This window comes from Onychostoma macrolepis, chromosome 16 (genome assembly GCF_012432095.1).
Source record: "Onychostoma macrolepis isolate SWU-2019 chromosome 16, ASM1243209v1, whole genome shotgun sequence".
Lineage (NCBI taxonomy): Eukaryota > Metazoa > Chordata > Actinopteri > Cypriniformes > Cyprinidae > Onychostoma > Onychostoma macrolepis.
Genome location: NC_081170.1, coordinates 15125537 through 15153508, shown reverse-complemented (window position 1 = coordinate 15153508; position 27972 = coordinate 15125537). Strand labels below are relative to the sequence as shown.

Here is a 27972-nt window from a genome sequence, read left to right as displayed (position 1 = left end):
TCAACTGTAAAAATAAATCCCATGTTTATTCCATTAAAAATACTGCATATGTCAAAATACACTTAAATATACCTTCCTCAGTGCTTTGATCGAAAAGGCCATCTTCCAATCAGCCAGCTTTTCCCCTGCAGCAGCATTTACAATCACAATATGAATGGTCTTGATACCGATATAAGACATTACTTTACAGTAAAGACTTTACAGAGAACGTGTGTTTGTGTCCAATGCTAATGTCTGTGCTGAGACCAGCTGATGTTCAATGGAATGTAATACACCGCACAGAATTTACGGGGAATTTTCAGCTCTAGAAACAGAGTTTGGAAATTCAGTTTTGGTGCGACTGTATTAGAACGATCATTGATGAAATGTTTTGTGGCAAAGTATTTAGGCACCAAAGAGATCCTGTAGGAAAAAAATCAGATCAGGCAAATTGAGCATGCAAACAGCATCTCAGAGAAAGTCATCAGTACTCCTTCCTCAAGGCATCATCTCGTCATATCCTATTTCCATGCATTGAACTGAGCATCTGAATCACAAAAGGAATGTACATCCACTTCATGTCAACTTTTAAAAGTTTAGAGTTTTAGAATTATAACATTCTTTCAGCTTCATTGGAGTCTGTAATTTCTCAGATAGCCCAGTGAGCCTCAAAATGAGTTGCAAGTTGAAGTTTTGATCCAGCTGCAGAGCAACAGAGGTCTGTACAGGTGTTAATGTTCACCCTGCAGAATCAAATCCTCACTCATGGTCAGTGCAAATAGAATTGTGCAAGTCTACATCACATAGTGTCCCACAGTGGGTCCAAATGGCAAAAAAATCTTTTTCTTGATCATTGGTTTTTGTCTTGTTTCCCAGTAAAAATAAGAAGCCATAAAAGTCCTTAAGATACATTTACATGAGAAGGAAAACTGCATATCTCACCCTATTTCTTACCCTATTATATATATATATATATATATATATATATATATTTATTTATTATACCCTATATATTCAGAATATATTCTCTAAAAATAAGTCTTAATATGTTATGCAATTTTTCTTCTCAAATTTAATCTTGTTTTAAATGACAATTATTTTTTACTATTAAACAAGACAAAAAAAAAAAAAAAGAAAAGTGTAGTCCATAAATTTGCAGCCGGGCCAGCATTTCCTTCCTGACTATACTTGGTGAGGAGCGTGGGGTTTCCCAGGGTACTGCTGTCTCCGTAAAGGCGGATGAGGGACAGGTCTGTACATAGAAATAAGATTTCATCAATTACACTTTTCCATAGACAATATTTAATCTCTTGCCTGTTGTATAATGTTACAGAAAAAAAGCATCAGTCGTGTCACCTGGCAGGAGCAACAGCTGATGCAGGGTTACGTGGGTAAGATGATGAAGATGTGGCAGGTCCTGGATGTCCAAGCAGTGGGGGTGGATGAGGGTGGGATGAAGGATCCATAGGCAGTGGTTTCTTAGGAACCGGAGGTTTGGGGGGAACAGGGTTCTGAAACAGGATGAGGTCATTCAACATTTTTTGTCTTATATGTTCAATTTACAATACACTATAGATCAAAATAATGGACTAAAGGACTGCACTGAGAGAAATAGATACTCAGAACAAGAGCTGATTAGTATTGTTAATAGAGAGTTACACTTTACACGCCTGAGGCAATACCTGTCGGGTAGAGAGGACAGGGTCAGGAGGAAGAGGCTTGCTTGGTGCAGCCGGTCGTGTTCCTGTGGGCTGGACGTACAGTCGCAGATGCAGCCATGTGACAGAGAAAGGCAAGCGCTGGGTGAGACTTTCTTACTGTGCCGTTTTACTCAAATCATTGGGGATCAATCTATTCCACCATGATTTTTCCCTTGATCACAAAATTAACTTGTCTGAGACCAGACTGAATCATAGGCCATGCACTGCACAATTGATTCCTCTGATTCATCCATGCAAGAGACTGGGAGAGACAAAACACATGCTATATATGCACATGGGGGCAAAGGCTTTTTCACAGCACTGTACTAAGCTTGAACTAAGGTTAAAGTACTGTTACTATTAAAGTGAGGTTAACACTGTTGTTTTGATATCACCTACTCTCATATAATGCTTAGTACATAAAGTTTTTCTGCATAATGCATCACAGAATAGTTTTTACAAACTAGTTATTATTAATAATGATGTTATCCAACTCTTCAACTGCTCAAATTTTATCGTGGAAGGTGATAATATGTATCTAGCGGTAAAATGAGCACAAATGTAGTCTTTTTTTATTTCTTTGATGTTCAAAATTTCAATCAAGCTGTCTTCAGGTGTGAAAAACTGTTTAAAATACACATAACTAAAGTCACTGCTTCTAGTGTTGGCATATATTAACTCTTTCACACAAGGGCACTAGGTTTTATACAACATTTAAAAATAAATCTGAAATAATTTAATTTTGAAATGTTTAAATGTATTAAATAATTTATTTTAATGAAATTAATAATTCAAATGTAAATGTAATTTTAAAATTTAATTTTTTTAATTTTATTAATTTTAACAATTTAATTTTATACTGAATTAATTTTGTTTTAGTTTTATTAATATTTTATTTAAATTAATTCAATAATTTAATCTAATTTCCATCCATCCTTTTTCCAAATCACTAGGGTTGTGAGTTAATTTAAGTTTTGCACTTTTATACATTAATTAATAAAAATTACTATTTGTGATTGCATATGTTGTCTGTTAATGAATACTGGTTTACAAATCTAATTAAGGTAAAGCTATTAAACATAAGCATTCAAGTCAAGTCAACTGAACTTAACTTACAACTGGAAGTGCACATTATGACGAATTAGATGTCAACAGAACATTTTCTTTATGATGATATTTTAAAAAATATTCCAGTTTACATATGACCTCTTGCTCTCCCCCAGTCTGATCTCACTCCATTCACTCCCATCCGCATGCACAAACCACCATCATCTTACTGTTCAACCCAAATGACAAGGACAGCAACCCGCATGCAACCACACAGAGACACGGACCACAACTACAAACATGGAGTGAGTTTCTAAAGGTAGACACTTTGGGCCAAGACACAACAACAGACACAGTCATACATGGCAGCTAGCAGCAACTGCTCCCTCTACCTTGCACTGCATCTTGCTCTCTGAGGGGATGGGGTCAGGAGGGAGGGGTTTGGTGGGAGGGGCGGGCCAATGCCCCGCCAACTGAAGAACCAGAAAGAGCAATAAAATCTGCATTGGTTTGTGTATATCACACACCGCTACATCTACCAGAACACCTCTATACATCTCTGTTTCTCACAAGCTTTGTGAGTAGCAATGAGATTTACCTGAGCGGGTTTAACAACAGGATCAGGTGGAAGAGGTTTAGTTGGAGCAGCAGGCCTGTTTTGGACCTAACAATAAGACAAAAGTGTTGCGGAGGGGGTAGTAGAGAGGGAGTGAACTTTTATTGCACATGCATGTTACCATAAGGAAAGTTAGCTGGTTTAGGCATGACAGTAAGCCATTGGCTGATATTGTTACAGCAGCAGAAGGAGACTGAGTGAACTCCAGTAACTGTCAGATATTTTAGAAGTTAATGTGGAAACATATACAGTATTCATGCAGGGAAGGTTCAACAGAGAAGCAATGTATGTGTTACATACAGAAAACAAAAACATTTTTCCACGGATCGATGTTCGAGTCACCCAGACCAATTTTGTTATCCAGGTGAAAGAGAAGGACTGTGACCTCCCCTTACCAAAAAGTAGTATACTTCAAGTTTATTTTATTAAGAATACTTAAGTAAACTCAAGTATCTTTTTAACTATACTTTATGTAGTAAGTATACAAATATCAGTGTACTAGTAGAATACTATTCCAATACTCCTTGGGACTAAATTGGCCCACATTCTACTATATAAAAGTATACTTTAAGTATACTACTATGTCCCTATTTAGGCATTAATTTGTATACATTTTGTTATATGAATATCTGAACGTACAAAACATCCAAAGAAAGAACAGGGTATCTGCTTGTAAACAAAAACATTTTATTCTAGCTTCATGCATTCTTTTTTTAAACACTTGAATGTGGGTAAGTTTCATAAATTAAAAATAAAGAAATAAACAACATTTTGAACAAAAAGCTGAAAAAAGACTATGATTTGGATTCAGAATGATAATCATTCGATCAACACCCCAAAGCTTGACAGTCATTATTACCTCTACATTGGTCGACATTTTATTCCATAACGTTACACAGTTTTGATGCTGTTTTATGTCTGATGATCATGTTAGATTACATGTGGAAGCATCTGTTGTTTTGGTTTCTTCTTCACTTGTGTTTTTTTGGAAATTCTGTACAGAAGATGTGTACTAGCACCCCCTACCATATAACAATGAAAACACGGATTCTAGGAGCACAAGTATAGCTCACATATATTTAGACTTTTTCTAAGTATAAGTAAAGTATACTTAAATGTCATTTTAAGTATATTTCTGAGAAGTACATAAAGCCTACTTCTGAGAAGTAGGGGTGTCCCCGAATAGTCGACGATTTGATGCTTCGATTCGAGGAGCCTGATTCGACTCCCAATCTCACAGTCGAATATTCCCAGGGTGTTATTATTATCATGCCATTTTGGCTATATGGGGGTGCTCAGTGTCTGATTTCACATCGAACTACCGTTTTTTTTCCTGGTAAATAGTTAATATACAGCCTATTATGATAATGCTGTAAATAAGAATCTTAAAAGAAAGAAGCTTTGAAAAAATATTTTAATGTGCGTGAATAAATCCAAATCTATCCCCTATAGATTTAAATTTCGCTTTCTAATCCGTGACCAACAGAGGAGCATCTTGGCGGCAGGGATTTAAATCTTTAACAAGACTCAAATTGACACAGGCACAGTGGAAGACTTTGTTTTTTTTTCCCGGTCAGGTAGGGTGTAAGTGATTTCAAAACGTTTCATTCAGTTTATTGTATCGTGTATATATTATTTATCTCATATAAGATGCCTTTGGTTGAGTTGTAGTACTATACAGTGATTATCTCTTCAGCGCGCAGTGCGAGCAGGACAAGGACAACAATGCAGAATATTAATAACTATGACTGGCACTGTCATATACTGTAGCCTACATACATAGCATTATAATGAGAACACTATTATAATAAAACGCTGTGATTTTTTTTAGTGTTTAGTTGTGTTTCTGCATGTTATTGCGTGAAGAACGCGTCCACAAAAGGAGTTCATTCAGAGCCACGCAGACGCGTTCATGTGCATTCGGGGCATTTTGTGCAGTGGTAATATTAACGTTATGTTATATAAATAACGAAGCGTATTCTATGTGAGATAAATGAGTTAAATCCCATTGATTAAAAACCTGCTATGCTTCATTCTATGGTCATCTTCAGCACGCGCAGCTCAAAACAGAAATGCAGAACGTCATAACTACGATCATATACATAACGTTATAATGAGAGCACTATTGTAAAAAAAAAAGTTGTGAATTCTTAAGGGTTTCGCTGACGTTTAATGTTAACTATCTTTTAATCAAAACATAAAACATTATTTACCTCGTTTGTATCTGCGAGGTGTCCGTTACACATTTTCCCTGTGTATTTATGACTGTCGAATGTCTTGACTTGATTCTTGGTAATGTATTTTGCCCCGCCCCCAAATATATGATTCGACTATCAGTCGACTATCGGCATGATTCGAAAATTCCGATTCGACTATGAAAATCCTTAGTCGGGGACACCCCTACTGAGAAGTACATAAAAAGTAGACTAAAAGTGTACTTTCCTATATTTTTAAGTTTAAACAATGTATACTAATAGCACACTTGAATAAACTTCTTTTTCGTAAGGGTCTATAAACCAAACACTGTCTATCAGCCCTCAGTAGTCTTAATTCACCTTTCAACGGACATTTATAACTAGGATTTTACCTCTGTCCTACTTACTGATAAAAAATAAATAATCTACCACAGAGAACCACGGGATACATTCTAGGGTTGGATCATTACCAGAAACTTTGATTTGATACCAGGTTGTTATCTCAGTATCTTTATCTTTGGCAACGATTAAACAGCCTTGGGAAACGGATGAAAAGAGACTAGAACTGCCAATAGATTCATATAATAGATTCAATAATATAAAATATTAAGTTGTATTATTTAAAATTTTTACTTATTTTACTCATTTATTCATTAAATATTTTGTTTAAATATTAGTTTAGTTCCTTTTTTGTTTAAAAAAAGTGTTTGGTTCATTCATTTGTGCTATTATTTCCATTTTTGATTTATAGACGAATTACAGAATTTACAGAACTAAAAGTTTGGGGTTAGTAAGTTTTTTTTAAATATATAAATTACATTTATTCAGTAAGGATCAAAAGTGACAGTAAATATGTTTGTTATTTTCAACTTTTCATTCAATTCTTTTGCGAATGTTTTCAACAATGATAAGAACTGATTATTGAGCACCAAATTAGCTAATATGCTCCCTGATGCCTGCATTTTATTTACAGTATAAACACCCACCGATATTTCTGCGCAAAAAAGTACTGAAATATATATTTTCCCTGTGTTTCCTTCCTGTGAGCTACTGAAATGAGCAGCACTGTGAAACAACCAATCAGAGCAGAGCTCAACATTGTTATTCATGACCCTTCCAAATAAGGTAATAACCACTGATCTCAGTGGTAATAACAGATCATTTCATTCTAAGGAGAAATCCTAGGGTTGTAAATGGACATATAAAACCGTTTCTGGAGAATTTTTGCCCTTATCTAAGCCACATACCTTCTATGTAGATATCAGAGAACAATTAAAAATATTGTATCAATGCATTCTATGGCACCTTTAAATTGTTATAAAATTTCACCATATTGTCATATTCACTGTATTTTTGACCAAATAAAAGCAACCTTTGTGAGCGTAAGACACTTCTTTCAACAACAAAAAAGATGTGAGCAAATCTTACAGACCCCAAACTCTAGTCTAATCTACCACCAGCTTGCTTTGTCATTTCACCTCTCTGGACATGACCTCACTATGAGCTCATTTCTGTATTTCTGTACAGACTCTCAGTAACCCTACACCGGTATTATAGAAGACCATGTTCCAGTAATTGTATCACTGAGCGATGCTCTGGAGCAGTAATGTTTTTCTCTAGATCAGATTTACTGTACCTTGCTGATTGCCTGGGTGAGAGGGATGTCGCTCTGGTGGGGCCACTGGTACCTGAGCGGTTGCACCTGATCTCCATTTCGAGCATTTGCAAGCTCCATGGCAGGAGTCCTGTGGGGAAAATACAATATCTTCACAATATTAACCTCAAAATAATGTTACTTTTTTCAGCATAAAGAAATTAAATATGTTGAGAACTATTTGTTGCTGGTCAACGATACATAAATTTATACCAATATAATTTAATGTTACAGAACAACAAGCATCTCACTATCTAAATCTACTTCACATACTGTTGTTTAATAGGGAACTGGAGAACTGTGTGAGAAAGACAGCTAGCAGGGAGACACTTAACATTTAAAACTAAACAAACATTTTTTTCTCATCGAACCAGACCTCTGGTGTCTTAAAAAAAATGTAAGAAACTCTTATGCTGGAAGTACTACAATGCACATAACCAGAGAGGAGCTTGTCAATGACAGCCAATGCTAAGCCAATTTTAATGATTTTTTTTTTTTCATTGTCATTTAAAGCCCCTGCTGGTGAGAGACAAATGTTCAGCTATAGGAGAATAGCGACTGCTACCACATGACTTGTTTTGCACCACAAACTGAAACTCCACATTCAGAGATACCTCTGGTTTTCCTCTTTCACACAGTATTCAATATAAGCCACCGAGACCCCACTGCACCGTAGGTAAAAGACAGTAAAATAATATCATTAATGATTTATAATATGATCTTTGACTGTGATGAATGATCTTATCTTTTATCTGACATTAACACCTAAGGTTGTAATTTCTGTATGACTATTGTATTTTTATGGTACCAGTGATTTTTTTTTTTTTACAGTATGTTTGTGCTAAACTCTTAGAAATGTACTCTTTGTATTCATTTTGGTTTCATTTGTTTTTAAAAAACTTATGCAATTTTAAATATCAATAAGCAGTTTATTTATTTATTAAAATGTTAAATTATTTATTAATTATTTCTACATAATAAAAGATTTTTTCTTTTTACTAATTTAATTCCTTTTAAAGCTTTTTTCCTTTATTATGTTGTCCGGACTGTTGTTTCACCAGGACATTTATGATTTATCTTTCCCAAAAATAATTTTAATTCAGAAGTTAAAAACATGCTCATCATATTTTAAGTCATTGCAAGATTAAATTGCATTTTTTAAATGTATTTTTAAATAAATTATTTATTAGTATCTCTCACATAATTTGTCAATGCTGCTATACTAAAGTGAGATAAATTGCTTTAATAAAGTATGTCATCTTTTAAGCTCTGTGTCATTCTGTGTTTTTCCCAGTCTTACCGGCTCTGTCGGCTCTTATTGAAGGGGGTGTGGCCAAGGTACACAAGGCCTCGTCGACAGCGGGGGAAACGGAGGGCGACAAACAGCAGCGAGACCGGTAACACAAACAGGAAAATGACCAGCAGAGCCACCCGCGCAGGATCTGAATCTGTATACAGACAAAAAAACAGGCTAAACACTACCACGCCAATGTAATCATTGTGATTATGTGTTACTTACTGAGTCCAAATGTCTAATGAATCAGTGTGTGTGTGTGTGTGGTACCTCTGGGCTCTCTTGCAGGGCCGCTGTCCACACTGCCGCCGGTTCCAGAGTATCTGCAGTCAGGAGGAGCCCAGCCTTCATCACAGTGACAGTTCTTATTACTGTTACACACCTACACAAACAAAGGCAAAAACAGAGAAAACTGAGAAAAATAATTGTGTTTAAAAAAACTCAAAAATGTTTATAAGTGTCTGAAGTGGCAGTTTCCACTCCGTCCCTCCCCCCTCCTCACCCCGTGGCCATTGCACTTCCTGCGGCATTCCTCAACACCAAACATGGACACGTCCCGGCACTTTTGGTCAACACATGCCTAAGAAAACAATCCAATAAATCAAACAAGCAATACATTAAAAAAATTCTCCAGGACTATAAATAAATGTATATAATATTTATTATTGTAAAATATTACTATTTAGAATAACTGTTTCTATTTCAATATATGTTACAGTGCAATTTATTCCTTTGATGGAAAAGCTGAAATTACATTAGTTCATTCTTCAGTGTCACATGATCCTTTAAAATTCATTCTGATATGCTGATTTGTGCTGATTAGTACTAAGATAGTACGCTAATATAATATGTGACCCTGGACCACAAAACCAGCCACAAGGATCAATTTTTCAAAATTGAGATTTATACATCATCTGAAAGCTGAATAAACTGATGTATGGTATGAAGCTTTCCAATGATGTATGGTTTGTTAGGATAGGACAATTTCTGGCCGAGATACAATTATTTGAAAATCTGGAATCTGAGGGTGCAAAAAAAATCTAAATATTGAGAAAATTGCCTTTAAAGCTGTCCAAAAGAATCCTTAGCAATGCATATTACTAATCAAAAATTAAGTTTTAATACATTTACAGCAGGAAATTTACAAAATATCTTCATGGAACATGATCTTTACTTAATATCCTAATGTTTTTTGGCATAAAAGATCATTTTGACCCATAAAATGTATTTTTGGCTATTGTTACAAATATACCCGTGCTACTTAAGACTGCTTTTGTGGTCCAGAGTCACATATAATATTTTGTGGAAACCATTTTTTTTTTCAGGATTCTGTGATGAAAAAACAACAACAACAATATTCCTAATTCTCTTCCTATGTTAAGAAAATCTCTTATTATGAAATTTAGTAATAACTCTGCATGATTAATGACACTAAATGTACAGTAGAATATCTGTATTACGTAATTAACAATCCTAAAAAGACACATTTTATGGACACTCACCTTGTTGAGCCCACAGGCCGTCCCCTGTGACACCATGGCTGGGTCCGAAACATCATCACCTAGATTAAAGTAGGCACCCCGGCAGGTAAAGTCACTCTGGTTCAGTTTGACAGTTGTTGTCAGAATCTCAGCGTTGGAGCCAAGCAGAGGACGCTCATTTCCACCCTGACACTGGATCCTACCACAGTGCACATCCCTAAGCAAAACAGAGCACATTAAAAACAAAGATTACAATCATATTTCCCTAAGGTCTGATGTAATGGATGTAAACAACATTACAGCACAGTTTTGTTGTAATTATGCTACCACAGTATATGCAAATAAATCACAAAACAGACAGTTGGATAATAAACATTTTAGGAAACAATCATGATCATATCAGTGCTTGGAAATTATCAGATTTTAGGCTACATGTCCTCACCATTTCAAACAGGGGATGTAGGAACCGTTGGGCATCTGGCCACAGTTTCCGTATTTATTTCCCTGCTTATTCACAGAGGAGAAGCAGATAGGAGGAGCGTGGGTGGAGTCTTAGAGGGGTGGAGAGAACAGGGATTCAACCACAATAAATCTAGACTCTAGGTGAGAATCATCAGATTCATCATTGTGAAGCATGTGACACTCACTCGGTCCCCAGAGCATTTGGCACTGCTCGTCCAGACTGGCACACACGCCACTGTAGCAGTACGAGGACCCGTCCTTGCATGACTCTCCGTTCTGCAGAAACACATTAGGAGGACAGTAGGGCGACGTGCCGGTGCAGAACTCTGGCAAATCACAGTCTCCCAACGGCTCCCGACACACCGATCCGGCCACACGCAGCTGTTGGGAAAGAGATGGATGGGATGGAGTGAGAGAGTGCCATTACCCACGCATGTCTAGGTGTGTAAACATATGCACATTTACAAACCTTGCAGTTCTCACAGCAGATGCCATCAGAAGAGCACTGGGCCCCGGGAACCAGTTTACACGTGCTGGCATTGCAGCAAGGGTCATTACATTCCTGAATACACACACACACACACACAGACAGGAAGCAGATTACAGAGGTGAAGAGCGCATTACTACATTTATTTGTTTTAAAATCCTATAGTCTGACATGTTCAGATAGCCTTGATGATTAGGGGTGGGAATTGTTTGTAATCTCACAATTCTTGATTTTAAATAGAATTTTGATTTGATATAGTAAAACTACCGAATTCTCTCGCAGTGGATCAAAATTGCATTGTTGAGAGACATAAAAACACATAAGTCACATCGGTGTAAATTGTATTATATTAAAGGGGTCATATGATGCGATTTCAAGTTTTCCTTTCTCTTTGGAGTGTTTCAAGCTGTTTGTGCATAGACAAGATCCCTGAAGTTGCAAAGACTAAAGTCTCAAAACCAAAGAGATATTCTTTATAAAAGTTAAGACTCGACCACGCCTAAAACAGCTCATTCAAACACACCCCCACATGTCTACGTCACGGTGTGGGGAGATTTGCAAAACACCGCCCAAATGTATACGCAAAGAAAGAAGGCGTGACTTCTATTCTCGCTGTAGTATTGTTGCTGTAGCCGGCGCCATGTCCTGCCGGCGCCAAACACACTGTTTCGTTGTGAAAGCGAAACTACTTTGTTTGGTCTTTCAAAAGAGGACACAACTAGAAATCAGTGGTTAAGTTGTATTTACAACACTGTTCCTGAACAGTTCAACCCAAATATTTGAGTGTGTGCATCGCATTTTACAGAGGACTATTTCCTGACCCTGGAAGAGTAGCCTGCCAGCTGTGCACAAAGACTGTTTCTATAAAGTGGGGCAATTCCCACTTTGCAAGGACAGTCTGGCGCTTCTGACTCACAGCCTGTAAGTATGTTTTTATATTTAAAGAATTTGCCACCGACTATTCAAACGCGAGTTTTGAGCTGTGTAGAGTAACGTTAGTGCTTATTGTTTGTCGTTTCTCTGATCATAAATGCAGACATGCAAACATGGCAAAAAAAAACAGTATAAGTCATTATAATCAGTAATTATGTCCCCACTGGATGCAACAAATGCCTCGTTTGTAATGGGTTTTATTGTTTTTGTGTCGTCGCACCGGGACACGGCATCACAATACGGTAAGGGGCGTAACATTTCCGTCACATGCTTGAGGTATTTGTCCAATCACAATGCAGTGGATAGCTGGCCAATCAGAGCACGCCTCGCTTCTCAGAACGATGAGCTTTGTAAAAATCGGCGTGTTTCAGAAAGGCGGGGCTTAAAGGAGCAACAATAATGTACAGTATGTGGAAAATAATGTTTTTTAACCTTAAACCACATAAAGACATTGCATTACACCAAATACACAAAATAATGTTCATTTTAGCAATGTCATATGACCCCTTTAAGAAATAAATGTAAAATAATTGTAAATAAAACAAAATGTTTACAAACATCATTTAAAACTATATAACTACATCTTAGTCTGTTTCCCTCACTCCACAACAAATCCTTTAAAGTCAACAGTATTTAGAATAGAACATGAATTTATAATATATAGCAAACATAATACCATTATAAATACCATGCTTAAACAAATATATTTTAAAGTGAAAGATGATTTAAAAAAACGTGACTGATAGTCATAGAGAATAAAGTACTTCATTTTTTCTCTGTCTTTAATTTCTGGATGGCCTTGTCTGATGCGAGTTTCATTTTTTTTTCTGACCTTATTAAATGTATGTGTCAATTTTGTCTAGTGCTGTCAATCGATTAAAATTTTTTAATCGCGTTAATCAAAGTCGTGGACTGTGATTAATCATGATTAATCGCAAATTTTAAATACTAGGATTTACCTGTAAATGTGTTGAAATAAAGAAATGCATGACAAACTAGTTTAAGGAAACAGAACCTTTCACACTTCCGCCAGGTATGAGACATAATCCTTATTATTCTTTTATCATTAATCTTTTGTTTTTATTCAGCCATTATCAGCCTTTAAACTGGCAATAAAACGTTTACCAAGCCACATCGCTTCAATCCCAGTAAACATTGACCCAACTATTATCAAAAGTCTTCCTAAATAAATACAACAAAACATTTTTTGCGACCTTATGTGAAATATTATGACAAAATGCATTATGAAGAAGAATTGGACCTGTTCTGCAGCTGCATTAGAGCTAATATTAGCATCATGCTTCATAAGACAATTTATGAGATTAATAGTACACTTTTACTCAGAACTCACTTCAAACCACCATCGAGTGTTTATAATAACTTCCTTTTACGATCACATGTGGAATTTGGTCGTTTACTGTTGTTAATTATGCTATTTATAGCCTTTTATATCGCTGCACAAATTAGCACTTCAGATGTGCACATTAAACTAAAAAAAAAAAAAAATCACATACAGACCATATCATATCGTAATTGTGTGTTTATTATCTTATATAATCTATAGTGGCTGTTGTCATGTTTATTTCTGCTGCTCTGCTGAAACTCACGTTGTTTGTGATGTTACAACCGCCTCTCAGTTCTTAAGTTGCCAGGGATACATTCTAAGTATAATACACATTAGTAAAAGGATCTATTTCATTTTTATTCGTCTATATACACTTTGGGCGGCCGCGGTACATTAAAAAAGTAGCCCAAAACGGCTCTGTAATTTTTCCCGCGACTGTATTTTCAAAATAGCCCACTTGCGCCATTACCCTGGCAACACTGGTGCTGTTCCCTCATCACACAATGATAGATGACCTTCCGCGCTGCGATGACGGGAAGAAGTTGGGGTCAAACCTTATCAAACGATTAATCTGCATTAAAAAAATAATGCGTTGACACCCCTAATTTTGTCAAATTCTTACATTCAATCAGTAAGCTCACTGCACAATAAATGATGTGCCACTCTCGCAGTTGACGTCCACCTGTTTTGTTCCAACAACCTAACATTATTAACTACTATTTAGAAAATAAATTATTGACACTTGTAAATCAATTCCACGAATTGGTGGAAGACAGAATCACGATCCTTATGTGAATTGATTTTTACTCCACCTCTACTGATAATTAATTATTTGTGCCTGTAATGTTTGCTGTCAGGGGTAGTTCAACCCTCCAAAAAACAGATTTTTTATAGTCATTCCAAACCTGTATTTCTTTCCTTCCTCTGTAAGGTTGATGATACACGGGCAAATTTTTGAGCAATTTTTCCAGGTACTTTTTGTTGAGCAAGGTTGCTTGTGCACTTTCCTATTTAGAATGGGTAACAAATTTCTATCTGGATATTTTAGATCGTCGTGGGCCCTGTGTCTCACCTGGTTGCCCGTTGATGGCAACATTACCCAAAGTTTCCCCATGTATCATCAGCCTAAAACAATAATAATTCAATACATTTTGTTCCACACAGGAAATCAAGTCATACAGATTTGGAAAAACATGAAGGCAAGTAAATGAATAAATGTTCCTTTTAGGAGAACTATCCAATTATGACGTCACAGTCACTTGAAATATAATTTTTTATAAAGGTATTTCCTTACATCAAGCAGGCCGCAGTCACACTCCTCTCCTTTCTCCACGTACAGGTTCCCACAGCGTGGACCTCCCAGAAGACTCTCTGGCTGAGGCACGTTAAACAGACACATTCCACCACCGTGCAGGAGACTGAGAGAGAGATCCCGTTCACTGCAGCTGCTGAAGAGCTGACCGGGCATAAACCTGCACATGGGAGCATTTACTGCGTACTGCAGGATTTATCACCAGCACTATATTATCAGACAGTCACAAATGCTCACCCAGTGGAGGGCTCCATGATGCAGCCCCCAAGCCGAGGCTCGTTTTGGCACTGGCAGCGCCTGTCGGCTGTATCGTGACTCATTCCCAGGTTGTGACCCAATTCATGTGCCACCGTTGACGCCACACCTAATACACTCACCAGATGATCCTACAGTACAGAAAACACGGGTTAATGCTAATACAAGTCTTTTTAGTGTACAAAGGCCAAGATTAAACGAAAGATTTCTCTCACCACATTCACTCCTCCTGACCGATCCTTTGAGCACATGGAGGACTGAGATGCCATGCCGACTGTTGTCCCATCAAATGATTCACCCCTAGCATATAAAAGCAAATTATGATTTACCATAATTACTAAAATCCCATCAACTGTTGCATATATTTTCCACAAAACACCTGGACCTACATGATGAGCTGTGCATTGTCATGCCGTAGTCGTGGTAGAAGCTCCCTGGTCCTCCAGTCCAGGAAGCGGTTTAGAGTTTCAGTGGGATTTTTATCCACTTTAATTTTGTCCTGGTCACTCCAGATCTCCAAACCCAGCAGAGCCACACGTACATTCAGCGGCCGGTAGAACTGAGACAGAGGAGCAGACAGAGATTTAGACGTAGACCAAGATTCACAATTTCAGTGCAGTGTTTCGTGACCAGCAGTGTTGTTATTATTAACTAAAGCTATAACTAGTAAAAACTGTTTTTGTGTAAAATAAATGTCAGATGAAAAACTAGAAATGTTGGTTTGGCAATTAAATGAAATAAGTGTAAGTACTAAAATGAATAAAGATAAAACTTAAACAATCTGGGAAGTTATTTTTATTTTTGTTTCATTTTCTATTCATCAAAGAATCCTAAAAACTATGTTTAAATGGCATGGCTGTTTTCAACATTGATAATAAGAAATCTTCTTGAGCACCAAATTAGCCAATCACGTGACAATAAAGACTGGAGTAATGTTAAAAATTCAGCATTGATTTAAAAAAATGTTTTAACTCAGCAATATTACTGTTTTGACTTTACTTTTTGATTGAGCAAATAAATGTAGCATTGGTGAGCCTAATAGACTTAAGAGCCTAAATCTTACCGACCACAAAATTTTGATCAGAACTTGCACATTTAAAAACAAAACATACCCAGTCTACTTGGTTTGCCACATCCAACATGCGATAGATTATTGTTTTATTATTCTTCTGATAATTCAGATACTGTGAGGAAGAAACAGAAAAAGAACACAAACAGATTCAAAACTGAAACCTTATATATTCAGATATTTAGACTGTAAAGCAATTAAGAGTAGCGGTGATGCAGTATATTAACCAGTAGAGGGAGCAAGTGTCTCACAGCTCTGTGTGTGTGAGTGTGAAAGACAGAGATATCTCAACTCTCTTACCTCTTTATGATCTGCCACCAGCACCAGCTCAATATATTTGGTCTCTGAGAGAATGTCTCTCTTACTCTGTCTCACAACAGCAGGAAAGGATCATGAGAATAATCAAACAAAATGCACATACCTATAAATACACTACGCAGTAAACACAAACAGTATGCTCACCCTGTGTGTGTGTGGGATGATCTGAATGGGAGGAATAGAGGTATGTGACACTCCACAATCTCTAGACTCGGATGTTTGCGGATGTGTCGGGTAGATCACATGCATCCATCCTTCTTCCATCTCTCCACTTCCTTCCTCTTCTTTTTCATGCTTTTCTTCCTCAGGATGCAGCTCAAAGCTCAGTGTGGCGTTAATGACTATCACTCCCCTGCGGAGAGAAAAAGAAGCGTCATTACTAGCGTCATTACTAACACAGACTGAACATCATGTTAACACATACAGTATCTCAGAAGTGAGTACACCCCTCACATTTTTGTAAATATTTTATTATATCTTTTCATGTGACAACGCTGAAGAAATGACACTTTGCTACAATGTAAAGTAGTGAGTGTACAGCTTGTATAACGGTGTAAATTTGCTGTCCCCTCAAAATATATCCAGAGGTTGTGTTTGGGAAATAGACGTATGAGTGCTGCTAGCATTGCTGCAGAGGTTGAAGGGGTGGGGGTTCAGCCTGTCAGTGCTCAGACCATACGCTGCACAATGCATCAAATTGGTCTATATGGCTGTTGTCCCAGAAGAAAGCCTCTTTTAAAGATGATGCACAAGCAAGCCCACAAACAGTTTGCTGAAGACAAGCAGACTAAGGACATGTATTACTGGAACCATGTCCTGTGGTCTGATGAGACCAAGATAAACTTACTTGGTTCAGATGGTGTCAAGTGTGTGTGGCGGCAACCAGGTGAGGAGTACAAAGACAAGTGTGTCGTGCTTACTGTCAAGCATGGTGGTGGGAGTGTCATGGTCTGGGGCTGCATGAGTGCTGCCGGCACTGGGGAGCTACAGTTCATTGAGGGAACCATGAATGCCAACATGTACTGTGACATACTGAAGCAGAGAATGATCTCCTCCCTTCGGAGACTGGGCCGCAGGGCAGTATTCCAACATAACGACCCCAAACACACCTCCAAGACGACCACTGCCTTGCTAAAGAAGCTGAGGGTAAAGGTGATGGACTGGCCAAGCATGTCTCCAGACCTAAACCCTATTGAGCATCTGTGAGGCATCCTCAAATGGAAGGTGGAGGAGCACAAGGCCTCTAACATCCACCAGCTCTGTGATGACGTCATGGAGGAGTGGAAGAGGACTCCAGTGGCAACCTGTGAAGCTCTGGTGAACTCCATGCCCAAGAGGGTTAAGGCAGTGCTGGAAAATAATGGTGGCCACACAAAATATTGACACTTTGGGCCCAATTTGGACATTTTCACTTAGGGGTGTATTCACTTTTGTGGCCAGCGGTTTAGACATTAATGGCTGTGTGTCGAGTTATTTTGAGGGGACAGCAAATTTACACTGTTATACAAGCTGTACACTCACTACTTTACATTGTAGCAAAGTGTCATTTCTTCAGTTTTGTCACATGAAAAGATATAATAAAATATTTACAAAAATGTGAGGGGTGTACTCACTGTACATCTGATACAAACAAATACTAAATGTATATTTATTATTAAATCAAAAGTAAAGACTTAAATTGTTACAAAAGATTTCTATTTCATATAAATGCTGTTATAAACCTATTTTAAAAATGTATAATGGATTCCACATAAATACAACATATAGTGGCGAAAACATTTATTTGATCCCCTGCTGATTTTGTACGTTTACCCACTGACAAAGAAATGATCAGTCTATCATTTTAATGGTAGGTTTATTTGAACAGTGAGAGACAGAATAACAACAAAAAAAATCCAGAAAAACGCATTTCAAAAAAGTTATAATTTGATTTGCATTTTAATGAGTCAAATAAGTATTTGATCCCCTATTAATCAGGAAGATTTCTGGCTCCCAGGTGTCTTTTATACAGGCAAGGTAAGGTAATCTCTTAAAGGGAGTGCTCCTAATCTCAGCTTGTTACCTGTATAAAAGACACCTGTCCACAGAAGCAATCAATAAGTCGGATTCCAAACTCTCCACCGTGGCCAAGACCAAAGAGCTGTCCAAGGATGTCAGGGACAAGATTGTAGACCTACACAAAGCTGGAATGGGCTACAAGACCATCGCCAAGCAGCTTGGTGAGAAGGTGACAACAGTTGGTGCGATTATTTCCACATGGAAGAAACACAAAATAACTGTCAATCTCCCTCGGACTGGGGCTCCATGCAAGATCTCACCTCGTGAAGTTTCAATGGTCACGAGACCGGTGAGGAATCAGCCCAGAACTACACGGGAGGATCTTGTCAATGATCTCAAGGCAGCAGGGACCATAGTCACCAAGAAAACAATTGGTAACACACTACGCCGTGAAGGACTGAAATCCTGCAGCGCCCTCAAGGTCCCCCTGCTCAAGAAAGCACATGCACAGCCCGTCTGAAGTTTGCCAATGATTCAGAGTAGAACTGGGTGAAAGTGTTGTGGTCAGATGAGACCAAAATCAAGCTCTTTGGCATCAACTCAACTCGCTGTGTTTGGAGGAGGAGGAATGCTGCCTGTGACCCCAAGAACACCATCCCCATCTTCAAACATGGAGGTGGAAACATTATGCTTTGGGGTGTTTTTCTGTTAAGGGGACAGGACAACTGCACTGCATCAAAGGGACAATGGACGGGGCCATGTACCGTCAGGGCCAGGGCATTGAAAATGGGTCGTGGATGGGTATTCAAGCATGACAATGACCCAAAACATACAGCCAAGGCAACAAAGGAGTGGCTCAAAAAGAAGCAACATTAAGGTCCTGGAGTGGCCTAGCCAGTCTCCAGACCTTAATCCCATAGAAAATCTGTGGAGGGAGCTGAAGGTTCGAGTTGCCAAACATCAGCCTCGAAACCTTAATGACCTGGAAAGGATCTGCAAAGAGGAGTGGGAGAAAATCCCTCCTGAGATGTGTGCAAACCTGGTGGCCAACTACAAGAAACATCTGACCTCTGTGATTGCCAACAAGTACTAAGTCATGTTTTGTGAAGGGGTCAAATACTTATTTCACTCATTAAAATGCAAATCAATTTATAACTTTTTTGAAATGCGTTTTTCTGGATTTTTTTTGTTGTTATTCTGTCTCTCACTGTTAAAATAAACCTACCATTAAAATTATACGGATCATTTCTTTGTCAGTGGTCAAACGTACAAAATCAGCAGGGGATCAAATAATGTTTTTTCCCCCACTGTATCTGTTTTCAACACTGATAATAATGGGAAATGTTTCGTTAGCACCAAATCAGTATTGGAATTATTTCTGAGGGATCATGTGACACTGAAGAATGGAGTAATGGCTGCTGAAAATCCAGATTTGCCATCACTTGGTGAGCACAAGAGACTTCTCATCGACCCCAAACCTGTGAACTGTAGTGTATGTGCTTTCTAAGTCAATTTGGGTAATAATTTGATAATAATAATAATAATAACGACATCAAAAAACTGATCTCAAACCAATAAAAAATCTGTGTTAATAATTAAGGTAATTCACATTCTTTCTGACTAAGTAACAACTCCATGACCTCTGAAATCTAAGCCGGTCTTACTGTTTACTAATTAAGTCACAAAATTTTCAAAAGCTTAGCAATGACCAGTTAAATCTCTCACAGGAAGTGGTAAGATTTGAAAAATATAAAGCAAATATTACCGTAACCCAGAGCAGGAGCTGAGTACCACACGGGACTGAGGGTAACCTTGCACTGAACCATGATAGTAACAATGCGTCTGTTACATAAACAAACTGACGTTAAGGTGCATAAATAACTGCAACATTCCAGAAAGCGCTGTGAAATAAATGCGCACTAGTGTACAAAGGACTCAACTCACCACTGGGTTCTCCTTCATGGACACCCCAGTTCCGTTTGGCAGATAGTAGAATACGTTAGGCGGCTTTGGCAAAAGATCTCTGCAAGCAGACAAATGTTCAGATATGATGATTTATGTAACTTCATTAGATGCTGATTACACACACAGGAAATGACTTACTGGTTTTTCACCAGGTCCAAGATATACAAGCTGCTTCCCACTTGTAAACCACACTGCAATCTGTCAGGGTGACCATTCTGGAGATAATGAGAGAGACAGATTTTATGTTACAAAGAGATTATTTGAATAGTGAATTTGTTATATACAGAGATGTAACAAGGCCTATTATCTCCTGCCTATTATCCACCTCAGCAAATAACTCTCTTTATTCAGATCATTACAGATGAGATCATGTTTTCTTCATGCAGAAATATCACAAACAAATCATATTTTGTGTTAAACCTGTGTTTCTTAATTTCTAGAAACGCTTTTGCCCCAGTAAGACCCAAGTATCCCTTTATTCACAAAATTAAGTTTTAATTCATATAATGTTAAGAATTATTTATGCTAAATCATACCATCACATTACTAAATAATGTAATTTTATAAGTATTACTGAGTGGAAAACAGACACAGTAGCACATATATTCTGCTAGTAAAGTCAACAGAAAGATTCTAGCCTAATTTTAATGAGTTAATCTATAATTTAATCTGCTGCATAAATTTAACAAAGCAGAGAGAAAATCTTTCTAAGTACCCTGAACTTGTACACACACCTCTGATTTGGAATCACTGCATCAGCACATGGCCAGAGGAAAAGATGGGTTCTCTGAGAGAATAAAATAGCTTGGTTTTAGAGGGTGAACTGGGCTATAAACAGACTTCCCCTCCTCCATGCTCTTTCTGAGCCTTTCTCTCATCTCACTTCCTATTCCAAGCACCTTTTCCTGCCATTCTATCACATCCCTTTGGCTCGCACACATATTCAGCAGCCTGATGAAAAAGTGAAACCCCACTCAGCATCCTGTTATAACGCTGCTGCTGTTTCCTGCTTTTCTCCAATGTGCTAATGGTAACAGCTTACTTTATTGACCCCTCCTCCTTCTCTCAGCCAATAAAAGCAGGTCTATCTGACTTCTAACTGGCCTTTCTCTTTCCCTGCTAGTCAATGTAAGTTAGACATATCTCACAACAAACTGACTTTAAAAGGAAAGGTTATATTTGTTCTGTGTCTATTTCTCTCCCTTTCGTTAAAGGCAATCCTGAATTTGTAGATGTGAAGAACAAAACGTGATCATACAGTAACAAACACACACTTAATCTGATGAAATGCTAATGCCACATTAGAGCAAAGATGAAACATTTCAGAGCAGAAAAGAATAAACTACCAAAAAAAAGAATCAAAGAAATTATGAGAAGTGATAGTAAAAGTAGAGCCAGTTTGGAAACTTTGCTGAAACTGCAGTTTTAGGAGACTTCCAAGCATGTGGTGGGTGAAGGTCAAGTTCACTCTCGAGAGCATCTGGATGTAGCTCAAATAGATGGAGTAAAAATACTGATTTTGTGATACTCCTGATATTCGTGAATGGATTCATTTTGATTTTTTTTTCTATGGTAGTATTCTCTTCAGCAGCAGTGCAACCTAGCTATTAAATCTACAGCCCCACCAAAAGAAGTCACAATTTAACCAAAGTTTCCCCCAAATAATGGCAGGAAACTCGCATGCTGTGTCGACCTGAAGTCCAAATGACAAACAGGTTCATTTTAGTGAATCAAAAACATACAGAGCAACCACATAGCCAGATTCACGAACAAATAACTTGTTTGAACCAGCCTTTTTAATTAATCATTTAGAATCACTCACAAGCTCATCTATTAAATAAAAAGCAACTGAACTAGATTCTGTCTAGTCTTGAAAAAATATGGCTCAGTTAGGAATAACTGAGAATTTCTTTCATATGTAAGTAAAATATAACAACATAACAGACTGAAATACTCAAAAGAATCACAATCCTGTTCAATTGTGAATTTGTGAATATGAATTGAATTCAGGATGTCAGGACATGTATATCGATAGCCAGTCCTAATCCTAATAATTAAAATAATCTTTTTTAAATCTAAATTTATTTGTTATTATTACAGTGGCCGTCTTACATTGATGTAAACTAATATTAAATTGCTTTTGGTAAGTATTTAAAAGCTGCATCACCTGCAACAGTAGCTTAAAACAGTGCATACTGGTTTACTAACATTATTTTCCCTGCATGCATGGAAAGCTGGAAAGGACAGTTGTTTCAGAGGCAGCGCAAGTTATTATTTTTTGATGAAAAGTTACAATGACAAAATTTTCCTTACATAAAGTTAATGCGCAAAAGCACCGTTGCTAACTCAGTTAGCTGGATTTGATTGTTGCCGATTTCGCTTGATCTTGGATTGTTTGGTTCGAAGCTCATCCCGGAGATGCTGTCATAGCAACAGGTCCGTAAACTTAAACCTGCTCGGGAGCAGGCTTATTTCATGTAAACAGGATTAGATTGCATCTTTTTAAGCAGAATTAATACTTAAAATATGTCCCAGCCACCGCTACTTTATTATAAGAGTACCCTACTGGTCCAGGGACAATTATTTAAAATAATAATAATTTCAAAATTAATTTGAAAATAATATAACATTTTTGTGTAGTCTATAATACTATAGACACAGCCAGTTTTACTCATTGAAAGATTTATTAGTGATGAAATAATTACTTTATAATTGTATTGGAGTCTTACATGCTATACAGTTAATCTGAGTCGTGCATTAATTTGAGTGGTGACAGCTATTATGGGAGTGGCTTGATGGAGCGCAGAGATGCAGATAACTGGATCTCTAAGAAACTTTAATGCTGTCACATAAGAAATCTGCTTCATAGATAAAATTAAATGAATTGCTAATTACAACATTGAAATAAAAATGTAAAGCCTGTACAAATACTAGAAATCAAAGTATAAATAATTGGGAATCATGTAAAAAACGGGCCCCTGGGATCTGAATTAGGAAAACAAACCGGGTCAATTTTGATTTCATGTCTCAAGCACAAGACGGTTGTGCTGAAATCCTGGATGGATGTCAGACCTCCTACAGCTCTCTCAGATCTCATCCGGTCTCTTGCGAAAGCTTTAAATGCTCTTAAAGATCTTGTGGACTTGCTGAAAAAGTTCACCAAAAGGTCATGAGACTGACATCACAAGAGCATCACTCTCTAAGCCACATCTGCAGTCATTTACTGAGCTGCACAACACACCCATACAAACACTTTCTCCCAAGATCGAACCTCACAAAAACTGAAGCCCACATTCAACCATCAGATACTGTTCCAGCATTGTTCAGGTTTCCTACAAATCCACAGGCATCTATTTGTAGGCTATACATTTATTGCTATCAGATGGTTCTGGTGAGCGCCTTTCCTATGAACTCCTGGGAAGAGACTGCAGTTTGCAGTTGTCTCTGAACAACCAGGGCCAAGTCAAACTAGTGGCTGAGGCAAAGATGAAAAAGAGGGTTTGAATGGGTGTACTTTTCAGATCCCATGTACTACCCATGCCAGAAACAAAACTGGAGGGTTTTCATTTACTTTCGCTCATTGTTTTATGTTTGATATTATGAAGCAAGCGTGTGACAGAAATAAGTTTGGAGGTGGAGGTATAGCAGAGATCTTTATTCTTGCATCTAAAACTTCCATCCATCATACCTGACTAATTTTTCTCTCCGATTTCTTTGACTGCAACACAATATTTATTTTTATTTTCTCTGGCCCTCTTTTTTCTGTTTACAAAATTCTCCTGAATCATTGATATCTTAATGACTTCAAAAGACTTTTTTCATACAGGTTTGATACCAAATGGGCATTAACTATATTAAATTTAAATAAGCTTTTTGTGTTCTCTTAAAGAAACAAAGCCATACAGGTTTGGATGATATGAGGATAAGGAGTTTTTTTTGGTAAACTATCCCTTTAACCACTCCATCCATGAATATACTGCTTCTCTCTTTCTTTTCTCTGCCTCAGCCAATCTGTTCTCCTCTTTCTCCCTATATTCTGTTATTGCCTTCTGCTCCGCCCCTTCTCCATTTCTCCCCCTCTTTATAAGCCTCTGTTTTTCAGTCTGAGGTAATGTCCCTGAGCGCATGCGATGACCTCAGCAGCTGATGAATGCTGGGTGGGGTACTTTTACTGAGGCTAGCTGAGTGTGATGAAGAAAAAGAGCGTAAGAGAAGGGGAGAATGGAAACTGCACCAGAACTCACGGTTTGCCTGCACCTTAGCCTTGGCCCATATGAGCCCTTCTCATATGCGTTTGGTTTCGATTCTTTTATTATTATTAATTTCTGGAATTGTTTCAATAATAAATGCAATGACATTTTGAGATTTAACTGATTCACTTCGTTTTTGTAAAATACCACTGACAAATATCAAAATGCGTATCTATATCTACAAATTATCATATTAATAACCGTAATAGCAGTTCTTGGCTCATGCAGTCAGACCCGGACGTGAAGAAATTAAGGACATGTGGTTGAATAAATGAGTGATTCATAAGTGTTGGTGATTCACTAAAAAGAAATAGCTAGAGAGATTTCACTGGCCCCTATATATGTTTTTATTCTCTAAAAAGAACCGACTCATTATTTATCACACCAGTATGTTTTTGATTTGCTCATAAAAGTCATTCTCATCAAACTCATCATTAACTAACCCCCATTTGTTTCAAACCTGTATTGCTTTCTTTCTTCTTTTGTTTACAGTTGACTTCCATTGTATGGACAAAAATGACTAGATTTAGAACAACATGAGGGTGAGTAAATGATCTTTCTTCATTTTTGGGTGAACAATCCCTTTAAGCTATATAAGCCATTTTCAGGTTTTAGATGAGATGAATACTCTCTCTAATTGCCATATTAATATAATTTGAGTTCCAGTTAGTGGGTGGTGGATGGCTTGAGGATATAATCAACAGACTGTATTCATTGGAACACACACACACACACACACACACACACACACACATAAAAACGCACCCACACCCAAGCCATCACCCGCCTTTCCTTTCCATGGCAAAACAGGCTAAAAACAGACCATCGTTGCCTCAGTTTCTGTGATTCAACAAGGCACAGAGGGGCTGTGCATGACAAAATAAATGAATCAGCTTGTAACCCAGGAAGCATTTTGTATATCACACTGTTGAGAGAAGTGACAAAGGGAATAAAATAAATTATGAGATGGTGAATGAGTAATTAAAGGTCAAGAGAGGGAGGTGGGTTTGGTGTCTGTATCTGTCCTGTCCTGGAGGGAGAATGTAGGTGTGTTGAAATATTCAGCTGGAAACTTCCTGTCATAAAGTATGATCTGAGAAGAGAGGAACTAGAGGCAACATTAAGGGGACGGACACTTCCTGTGCAGTTGAGAGCAACTCTGAAGTCATGTCCTGCTAAATTCCCCCATTCCACACACACACACACACACACACTTTTATTACTAGTTCCGGTAAGGAATTTTATCCACACAGGCATGAAATGTCATTCAGTTTAACATGATATTTTACAGTGATGAATTATTTCTGTTATTAGACGGTGCAAAAACTTACCTGTAAAACATCACTCAGGCTTCTCCTAAGTCCATTAACAAAAGCAAACGGTCTTGTCTTTGCCAGAGGCTTCGGGTCTCTTCTATGACTTGTGACTGTAGGAGATAAAGAAAACTAGTTTTTAAACTTCCCATTGTCTTATAAACTGTCATACACAAAATGTGCCCATTTCCCTGGTTAATTTCAAATGCTTTTGGCATCTTATGTATTTTATAACAATAAATGAATCTCTAACAAATCTTTGCTATATTTGTGCATACAACAAAACCATTCATAGCTACTTATGCAAAACAACCTGTGCTTAGAAAAAAAACTTGTTGTAGTAGTGTTTAGTAGTAAATTTATATATAAAGCGCTACATAACATATTGTATAGGGCCAAGGTAAAAGGTCATAGCATGCCATGTCATAACATGTAATGTAAATAATATATATATAATTTTATACAAGAAAGAAAGAAAGATAGATAGAAAGAAAGAAAGAGAAATAAAGAAAGAAAGAAAAAGAAAAAGAAACTTTGATTTTATTTTGAAAGAAAACCTTTGTGGTATTTATTTCATACTGCTTACTGAAAATGGGTCAGAATGAAAGAAGGGTTAATCCGTTCAACTGTGAAAAGCGTGTTTTTTGTAAATGCAACCCAAATACTTGGGTAATCACTGGTTATTTGTTTTGCTAATGTTTCCAAAAATTTCCCTGAATGTCAAATTAGGTGAAACTAACACAGACAGATAGTTTTGTTTCTGTCTGTAAGATTCTATCTTCATTATTTATTATGAACCTATCAATTACAAAGAATTGAAGTTGTGCTGATTAAATTTTGTGTCTAATAATGCAGGTTCATATCAGAGTGTTAGAATGGTTTTGCTCAAATGCACACTCAAACACCTAACAGGAACACACTTGTGAGTAAGAACCACTATAAAGGCTAGCTGTGTTTTGAGGGCAGCTGTTGTTTTGTCTGTGACTGACAGCAGTGCTGAAGCATGCATGTACTGCACTGGTTTGCAGGGCCTCTAAACTGGATCAGAAGCACCAAATACAATCTGGTCAGTCTGGCTCGAACAAATAGCTGGAACTACCAGCCAAAAATGACAAAACTTGCAGAGACAACATTATTCTCAACAAACTGTTTAATTTACTTGGAAACAAGTCAGAACTGGAAATCCTGAAGGGAATGAGCGAGCATTTCGGATGTGTGACAGCTTTTATAGAATAATCTTCCTTTCCAGCAGCCCAGATCGAAGAGCAATTATGTTCAAGAATGAACAGTCCAACATTATACTGTTTGAGCTGTTTACAAACATTGAGCCTGTGATTAGGTGGGTAAACGACAGTCTGCTATTAAAGAACCGAGCCTGTGACTTATCTATACTAAAATAGCTGAGCTGTCCGCTGTGTTTCTCTGATTGAAGAAATATTTTGGGTTCCCCAACGCTTACGAAAATTAACCATGGTTTTACTACAAATAAAACCAATTAACCATAGTCACTGTAGTTAAACCATGGTAACCACAGATTAACCACGGTTTTGCTACACTAATCACAGTGTAACCATGATATTTGTAGTAAAACTGTGGGCAAATTGTAGTCAATAGCCAAAAACCATGGTTACTTCACTTTTACTATAATAAAACTATGGTTAATTTTCGTAAGGGAATTAACATATTAGTGAACAGTTCTTAAAGGAACCATTTTATTTCTTTGTTTGAAGAACATCTACATCTATTATCTAAAGAACAATGAAAAGGTTCCGTGAATGTCAAAGGTAGGGCTACTTCAAGGAACCATAGAAGCCAAGCTAATGTTGCTTTCTTGTTTGACTGTTTTACAAACAAAACAGAGCATTGTATGTAAGCTTTAGAAGCAAATGTATAATTATGCCTAACTGCCTTGATGCAACAATTTCTCAATGCAATATTCAAAGCAGAGCATCCCATACCATTGTGAAAGGAGTGAGTTATCCGTGTGAAGCTGCTGTCATCCCTGCTCAGGGTCAGAGTGAGGGTCCCCCTGAACATCAGGAGCGGGGTGCCTTCAAAAAGAAGAACAGTGACGAGAGTTCGCCAAAAACACCTGAACAACTGATGATGGTGCTTCATGGTCCAGTGACGCATTGATCTCTCTTCTTTGAATTCAAGTAGAGTAGCGAATCAGTACACTTGTTAAAAACAGTCACGCTTATCGCGTTAAGACGGCCCGCGGTCAGACGATGTCACACGTGATGGCGCACCTGGCCATTCACCTGCTGCTGGACGCAGAACTGCAGTCCGTTCTGAACGC

At 37.5% G+C, this 27972-nt stretch overlaps 1 protein-coding gene across 5 annotated transcripts; it reads right to left on the bottom strand.

Moving 5' to 3' along the window:
• adam15 (ADAM metallopeptidase domain 15) lies at positions 1-27806 on the bottom strand. 5 transcript variants are annotated; one of them, XM_058746515.1, is made up of 25 exons: positions 27632-27806; positions 25692-25786; positions 20249-20325; positions 20090-20168; positions 19911-19987; positions 16292-16499; positions 16130-16195; positions 15873-15944; positions 15150-15319; positions 14976-15060; positions 14743-14891; positions 14488-14665; positions 10898-10990; positions 10614-10809; positions 10409-10517; positions 9988-10183; positions 8988-9065; positions 8756-8867; positions 8492-8639; positions 7174-7282; positions 3325-3390; positions 3119-3199; positions 1662-1730; positions 1336-1490; positions 1-1231 (listed from the first exon to the last, which is right to left on the bottom strand). In XM_058746515.1, exons 1-25 carry the CDS (start codon positions 27804-27806, stop codon positions 1162-1164), a joined length of 2913 nt encoding a protein of 970 aa, XP_058602498.1. In that variant the 3' UTR covers positions 1-1161. The 5 variants fall into 5 exon arrangements, with proteins under 5 accessions (XP_058602498.1, XP_058602501.1, XP_058602502.1 ...); XM_058746518.1 differs by lacking the exon at positions 27632-27806 and adding an exon at positions 20845-20897; XM_058746519.1 differs by lacking the exons at positions 25692-25786; positions 27632-27806 and adding exons at positions 20845-20897; positions 21010-21026.
• Between the last annotated feature and the right edge of the window lie 166 nt (positions 27807-27972).